The sequence below is a fragment of the Lactuca saligna genome, chromosome 5, assembly GCF_052625555.1.
Source record: "Lactuca saligna cultivar CGN05327 chromosome 5, ASM5262555v1, whole genome shotgun sequence".
NCBI lineage: Eukaryota > Viridiplantae > Streptophyta > Magnoliopsida > Asterales > Asteraceae > Lactuca > Lactuca saligna.
Genome location: NC_136421.1, coordinates 196,998,998 through 197,007,940, shown reverse-complemented (window position 1 = coordinate 197,007,940; position 8,943 = coordinate 196,998,998). Strand labels below are relative to the sequence as shown.

Genomic DNA, 8,943 nt, shown 5'->3' with positions numbered 1-8,943 from the left:
TCATATACTTTTGTTCCCTCACTTTTTTATAGATCGCCATTGTTGTAAATAAACCCTTTTCTGACTTTACCATCGGAGCTTTGGCCCGAGATCCCCTCCCTTTCAATCAACTTACTAGATTGTTTGTTGTCTCTAGGTTATCCATATCAACAATGAAGCATAAATTCTTATAATTTATGGAAGGCGAAGCCAGAGGTGCATCAGCAGGGTAACTAGGGAAGGCTAGTTGTTAAGGGTATGGAAATGATAGTACTTGCTATGTGCTTATGTTACATATATATATGATAGTCATAGCTTGGGTTCTATCTAGTTTAAGTTGGATAGCCTGAGAACTCTTTTTCTAATATGTGATTGTGATGTTTTTCTCTGATTGTTCGCTTTCAGGTGGGTCATCTATTTGACTGCTTATCTGGTTCATGCCTACGTATGATTTTATGAACTGGTAGGAAAGATTGTGGTTAGATCACAACACCGGTACGAAAGACTGTGGTTGGATCACAACACTGATAATGATGATTGTGGCTAGATCACAACATTTATAGGGAAGGTTGTGGTTGGATCACAACGCTAATAGGAAAGACTGTGGTTGGATCACAGTAATCATATGTAAGACCATGGTTCGATCCCTGGCTATGAAGTCAAGTTTAGGCTCGTATACTCCCCAGGCTTAGGCCCATTACGCATGATATATATATATATATATATATATATATATATATATATATATATATATATATATATATATATATATATATGGATAGGAGATTTGATTGCTCGATGCTAGAGTCAAGATCTTGTGTGGATGCATTGTATACATGATGAAATATATGGTATACTGGGAACTCACTAAGCTTTAAGCTTACAGTTGTGTATTAAACATTTTGCAGGTTTCTCGTGAGAAGAACTCGGCGGGACTATATCGAGGATGTTCGTTTCTGTAGTTTTTTAAACGTAAGTCTGATATAGTATGGTTTTAACCCAATGAATATTACTTGATATTTTTTAAAAACAAAGGTAATCTTTTTGTAATTTTCGGGATGTTAAAGTATGTTTAATATTTCTATGATTGAATGTATACTAATTATCTAAAAGTGTGTTATTAATATAATCTTATTTATTTAATATATATTTTTCATAAAATTCATAATCAATTCTGATTCAATATATACAAACAATTTATTTTGTTATATTTTATGATAACATAATTTATAATATTATTGTAATGATATATATATATATATATATATATATATATATATATATATATATATATATATATATATATATATATATATATATATATATATTAAAATCAAATTAAAAAAAAAGATTTGTTAGACAATCTAAGTTACATAACGAAATATATGAATAATGACATGAAAACCCTTAAATTTGGCAAAAATGTACAAATTTACCCTTTTAAGGATTTTAGGCTCATTAAAACCCGATGTTTAAAACTTCTTTTCGATTTTACATTTTTTTTATATTTAGCGGTAAAATCGAATATTTGTAGCAAAGTTAAGGGGTTTAATGAACCAAAAAACCAAACTTAAGGGTTTTTATGAACAAGAAAAACAGATAAAAACCAACACTTTTATCAATAATAAGAACTTTAATGAACTAGAAACACACAAAAACGATACAATTGAAAAAAAAAATCCATACATCCTCTTTTAGTGAACCTACATTACGCAAAATGATAAATCCATATATTTCCGTCAAACTTATCATTACCCCATGAAAACCAAACTTAAGGATTTTTATGAACAAGAAAAACCGAACACTTCTAGAAAACATAAGATCTTTAATGAACTAGAAATACACAAAAGAGCATAATTGAAAAAAAAAAATTGCATACATCCTATCTTAACGAACCTACAATACACAAAAAGATAAATCCACACATTTTGTCCGACTTAAAGACTTCTTGTTACCCCCATGAAATATAACAGGATATTGGGAAAATGAGTAAGAAGTATAACTAACTATTGAGTTTGTTCACATTTAATCAATTTTTTTATTCAATATACTATTGAACTTGTTGTTTGTGTTCATCATAACTTTTTTTGTAAACACAAACAACAAATTCGATGGTATATTGGGTAAATAAATAAATAAATAAAAATTAAACAAATTGAGAGTTACCCTCCTCAATATATATCTTTACTATCTTATAAAACAAATCCTACTATTTCTATAAATAACTTTAGTATAATAATAATAATTTTTTAAGACGTTCAAGTATATAAGCTTAAAGTACAACCAATCATCAATAAAATAATAATATTTTATAACTTAGCATTTTATCCAAGTTTGAATCCTTATAATTCTCCCAAAATCCTTGTATATGGTGCATTCAAATTTTGAACCTTGTAGATCCTATAGATTCCGCAAATATCCTTAAATGTTGCATGTTTGATTGAATTTTCAAAATTTGATTTCTACGTCTCTTTGTTTCTCTCCCATGTTATAAAGCCCACCGCCAGAACATTCGTCATCATGTCAGTGTTCTTCTCCCACCTCTCTCGATCCTGGAAACCTAGATCGACCTTCAGTAAGTGTGTGAAACATGAAGATCATCATCAGAACAAAAGAGGCTTAGGTTTCCCCAAGAGCGTCATCAAAACACTACGCATGTCGTCCTCCTATTAGGTTATTGATGGTATGATTTATTTTGTTGTTCATCTTTCCTTTGTATGATTTCTAACCCTACGCCTCTATCTAAACCTTATATCTACTAAAAACCCTACCCTAAGCAACCACCGTCTGCCGGAAACAATGACCTGATATGTTGGAAACGAAGACACCTACCCATCAGGTTCTATAACGCAGTATATCTTGATTGCACCTCTCTCTCTCTCAAGCATATTTGAATTTATGTTTCTCAAGTTCTTAGTCTCAATTGATGTATTTAATTTTTTTTTCCAGTTTTTTGAATGCAAACGTTCTTCTGTCAACCTATTGGATACCACCATCGATAAATTTATGTTGTAGTTTTGCTGATGATCTTCACTGGAGCAACGAGCAAGACGAAGATGTCGATAGGGAGGGAAAACAGAAAAAAAAAAATATTGGACTTAAGGTTAGTTCGTGCTTTCTCAATTCCTAATTTGATTTCATTTTACGTCAATTTTCTGTTTTACTTTCAATCTCTCAGGTTTGTTTACCTACTTCTATTACGCACGTCAATTCCTGGTTTTGACTGATACCACAATCTACACTAAAACACGGTAAGCCACTCAATGAAGTTGATTATCCCCGCTCTCTTACCCAACGAACTCGACCTGGCAGTGCACACTCACCTACAATTGGTTTTGAGTTTGAAGTTATTAAGTAAATTTGTTGTTGGTTGGATATTGCTTGAATTCGTAGAGAAATGTAAATCGCCACCCTTGCACAGTGTTTTTATATTAATAACATTTAATTTTTACAGTTTTGGACAATACTGAATACTACAAACTGTTTGTATATCAAAACATTATGGATTTTCATTTTTTTTGATCATGTTGTCCCTGCACACTGTATTTATATTTAACAAAAAATCAATTTTTATAATTTTAGGACCATATTGCCCCTGCAAACTGTTTTTATATTAAAAAAAAAATTCAAATTTTACAGTTTTAGGACCATATTGCCTTACACACTGTTTTTATTTTTCTAAACAACATCGCATTTTCATTTTTTTTTTCTAAAAAACTAACAGGTTTTAGCATTCAACTTTCTATTTTCGTGTAACCAACCGATAATAACACTATGAGTGTTCCTACAAATATAACATGTTTTGAATGAAACTAATTGCCCCAAAAAAACTAATTGTCGCCGCCGTTTTGCACGTGCAAACGACTACTATATATATATATATATATATATATATATATATATATATATATATATATATATATATATATATATATATATATATATATATATATATATATATATATATATAGGGTTAGGTTCATGTGAGACGGCCTAATTTTGTGAGACCGTGAGACGCATTTTTTAATTTTTTTAATTTAATTTAATTTTATTTTTAAATTTTTTTTAGTTTATTCAAGTTCCGAAAATAATATTTAAAAATACAATTTTTGGATTTTTCCGTTTATTTTGCATTTTAAAATTATTTTTTAGAATATGTCAGTGTAATATTATATTAGAATATTTCACGTATTTTTTAAAAAAAATGAAATTTATTTTTATTTTATTTAGTTAATTGAAGTTCCGTAAATAATATTTAAAAAAAGAATTTTAAGATTTTTCCATTTATTCTGCATTTTAAAATTATTTTTTAGAATATGTCAGTGTAATATTCTATTAGAATATTTCACTTAGTTTAAAAAAAAAAAAAAAAAAAAAAAAAAAAAAAAAAAAAAAAAAAAAAACGGATTTTTTTTTATTTTTATTTTAGTTAATTTAAGTCCGAAAATAATATTTAAAAAAAGAATTTTTGAATTTTTCCATTTATTTTGCATTTTAAAATTATTTTTAGATTTGGTCACACAGTATCACAAAATTAGAATGGTCTCAAATGAACTTGAACTTATATATATATATATATATATATATATATATATATATATATATATATATATATATATATATATATGTATATATATATATATATATAGGGTTAGGTTCATTTGAGACCACCTATATTTTGTGAGACCGTGAGACGCATTTTTTTTATTTATTTATTTTTTATTTTTTTTAGTTAATTCATGTTCCGAATATGTATAGTGTAATATTCTATTTAGAATATTTCACGCATTTTTCAAAAAAAAATAGATTTTTTTTTAATTTTTTTTAGTTAATTCAAGTTCCGAAAATAATATTTAAAAAAAAAGAATTTTTAGATTTTTTCCATTTATTTTGCATTTTAAAATTATTTTTTAGAATATGTCAGTGTAATATTCTATTTAGAATATTTCACGTATTTTTCAAAAAAAAAAAAAAAACGAAATTTTTTTTATTTTTTTATTTATTTTTATATTTTTTATATTTTTTTTAGTTAATTCAAGTTCCGAAAATAATATTTAAAAAAAGAATTTTTGGATTTTTCCATTTATTTTGCATTTTAAAATTATTTTTAAATTTGGTCTTACGGTCTCACAAAATTAGAATGATCTCAAATGAACCTGAACATATATATATATATATATATATATATATATATATATATATATATATATATATATATATATATATATATATATATATATATATATATATATTATTGAGATAGAAAATGGACGGGTTGGAGATGGTGAAAAAACCGATGAAGATGCACATTCGAATCGAATGAGAAAGCATGTAAAAGGTTTATTTGTAGCTATTTTTTGATGCGCCATCATGCAATAATACCACTATGAATCCCCAATTTTCTAAAATTTACAAATTCTCTAACTTCACATCTCAAATTATCAACCGCAGAAGTCGAAAGCATGAACTTGCTAAGCTTTTACAGTCACCTTCCGCCATTAATAACCCAAATTCCTACTTTAAATCGGTTCATGGACAGATCATAGTATCCGGGTCTCAATCTGATACGCTTCTTGCAAACATATTGATCAAAAGTTACTCAAAGTGCGATAACTTAACCTATGCACGGACATTGTTCGATGAAATGCCTGAGAGAGACATAAGCAGTTGGTCTTCGATGATTTCTTCTTACACACAACATGGATACAGTGAAGAAGCTTGGACGATATTTCTCATGTTCCAAAGATCCTCTAATAAAACCCCAAATGAGTACGTATTAGCTAGTGTTATTAGTGCAACAACTCAGTTAGGAAATGTGGTTAAGGGTTCTCAATTGCATAGTTTGGTTATTAAAACAGGTCTTGATCAAGATGTTTATGTGGGTACTTCACTTGTTGATTTCTATTCCAAAATCAACAACATAGAAGTTGCAAGATTGATATTTGATGATTTACCAATTAAGAACGCAAGAACATGGACTACAATAATAGCTGGTTATTCAAGAATAGGAAAGAGTGAAGTTTCTTTACAATTACTAACCCAAATGAAGGAAAGTAATGTTGTTCCAGATAGATATGTTCTCTCTAGTGCTTTAACTGCATGTTCCATTATTCAGTTTTTCAAAGGAGGGAAACAAATTCATGGTTTTGTGTTAAGAAGAGAAGCATCCATGGATATTTCAGTTAGCAATGCTCTTGTTGATTTTTATGTGAAATGTGGTGAAGTGAAAACAGGAAGAAAGATTTTTGATCACATGGAGTTCAAGAATGTTATATCATGGACCACTATGATATCTGGCTACATGCAGAACTTATTTGATAAAGAAGCTATGAATTTGTTCATTGAAATGACTAAAAATGGTTGGAAACCAGATGGATTCGCATGTACTAGTGTTCTAACTTCATGTGCGTCACTTGAAGCTCTAGATCCAGGTAGACAAATACATTGTTATACTATCAAAACCAATCTTGAAAAAGATGAATTTGTGAACAATAGTTTAATCGACATGTATTCCAAATGCAATTGTCTAATTGATGCGAGAAGAGTCTTTAATGGGATCCAAAACCACAAAGTGATTGGTTACAATGCGATGATTGAAGGGTATTGTAGACATGAAATTCTTGATGACGCATTGGAACTTTTCCATGAAATGAGGGTGAAATCGATTGACCCGAGCTTGTTGACTTTTGTAAGTCTTCTTGGAGTTTCAGCTTCGTTGACCACTTTAGAACTTAGTCAACAAATTCACTCCTTCATCATTAAATTCGGTATCTCATTAGATGTATTTGCTGGTAGTGCTCTGATAGATGTTTACTCAAAATGTTCATTCACATCTGATGCACGCAAACTGTTTGATGAAATGCCTGAAAGAGATATTGTTATATGGAACGCTATGATTTCTGGGTATACCCATGTATCTGAAAGTGAAAACGCAATAAAACTTTATCAAGAACTACAACTTACACATCAAAAACCAAATGAATTCACATATGTAGCATTAATTACAGCATCTAGTAACCTTGTTAGCCTTTCCCATGGACACCAATTTCATACCCAAATCTTGAAAACGGGTTTAAACCTCGACCCATTTGTCACAAACGCATTGTTGGACATGTATGCAAAATGTGGAAGCAAAAAAGACGCTCAAAATCTTTTCAACTCCACGTTTTTCAAAGACATTGTTTGTTGGAATTCAATGATATCAACATACGCGCAACATGGGGACGCGAAAGAATCTTTAAAATTGTTTAAAAAAATGATAAATGAAAAAATCCAACCGAATTATGTCACATTTATAGCTGTTCTCTCGGCTTGTGATCATATGGGCCTTGTAAAAGAAGGGTTCGATCACTTCTCAACAATGGGTAAATTTGGTATTTCACCCGGGGTGGAGCATTACGCATGTATGGTGTCGCTATTGGGGAGAGCCGGGAGGGTGTATGAAGCGAAAGAGTTTATAGAGAAATTACCGATACGCCCTCCGGCGGTGATTTGGAGGAGTTTGTTAAGCGCGTGTGGAGTTGTTGGAAATGTCGAATTAGGTAAATATGCGGGTGAAATGGCGATTTTGAGTGATCCGAAAGAGAGTGGATCGTATGTTTTGCTTTCTAATATTCTTGCAAGTAAGGGTATGTGGAGTGAGGCGAAGAAGGTGAGAAAGAAAATGGAAGGAAATGGGGTGGTGAAAGAAGCTGGATGTAGTTGGATTGAAATGAATAATGAAGTTCATGTTTTCATCGCGAGAGATAAATCGCATTGTGAGGCGGATTTGATTTATTCGGTGATTAATAGTTTGATTGATCATGTTAGAACGCATCAAACCCTTGTATGATTTTGATAATTGGTTGATGTAAATGCTAGAGACATGAATTTTGTTTTCTAACCTTGTGTGGGTCGTGGGCCCTATTGGTGGGGACACCCAGTGATGGTGTTTTACCCTTTTGCCCCTACAGTATAGCCATTTGGTTTAGGGATGACATTTTAAAGAAACAAGTGAGATTTTGAATCTCAGTAGTTGCAATGTAGGAGTCTGAATTCCAATATGAATCAGACCCTTGGTGGGCACTTGGCTCTTATGTCACTTGTATGGTTGTATATGTGATTTACATCTATGTATTGTTAATCTGTCAAAATGTATCAAAAGTAATTTACTTCGGGTTGATTTGAAAATATAATATAATACATGTATGGGTATTTTCTTTACCCAAGATAATAACATAATTTATAATTTATAATAACAAGAAACACAAGCCCACAGGCCTCAATAATGAGTAGCAACATATTTTATAGGACCAAATTTACTGAAAACTTGTTTGATGTTGATTGGGATTGTAGTTAATGAATTTTGTAGTGTCCAAAAGCTAAGTATGAAATGTTATCAATTTAGACAAATGTTATGAACTTGAAATCAACTAATGTGGAAAATAGCAAAAACTTCAAAAGTTTATTTGGAATACAATGGTATCTTAGTAATTTCTATACAAAATAATAAATCTTAGTAATTTCTATACAAAATAATAAAAAGGTTTTTGCCACATAATATATATATATATATGGGATTGCTAAATTAAAAGAAGACTCAAACTCTAAAAGTTGTGTTTATACCAACTAAAGTAAAGAATTTCAAACAACAGGCTAATCTCAATCATGTTTAAGCTATTAGGCTTTTAAGCTATTAGGTTGGTGTCTGTGGCACCCCACTCCACATAAGATAATTATTACATTTTTGTCATTTTGACCACTTCCAATTGAGGCTAGAGTATGGTGTCTGTGTATTACCATCGGTAAAAAAAGAGTGAAAGAGATTAAATTTGAACGGTAAAGGAAGGTAGAGATAGCGGTGGAAACCCACTATCAGCATTATACCACTGATAAAACAAAGAGTGAGAGGCGGTGTTCATTATCGGTAAAGGCTTCCATATATGATTTTCGACGGTAAAAACACTACCACACTCCATAGTCTTA

General features: G+C 30.2%; 1 protein-coding gene across 1 annotated transcript; it reads left to right on the top strand.

The window, feature by feature from the left end:
- The first annotated feature begins 5,254 nt into the window (after positions 1 to 5,254).
- On the top strand, positions 5,255 to 7,999 carry LOC145044956 (Tetratricopeptide repeat (TPR)-like superfamily protein). Its single transcript, XM_078993317.1, has one exon. The coding sequence runs from the start codon at positions 5,366 to 5,368 to the stop codon at positions 7,808 to 7,810; it is 2,445 nt and encodes an 814-aa protein (XP_078849443.1). The 5' UTR covers positions 5,255 to 5,365; the 3' UTR covers positions 7,811 to 7,999.
- Positions 8,000 to 8,943: the final 944 nt, after the last annotated feature.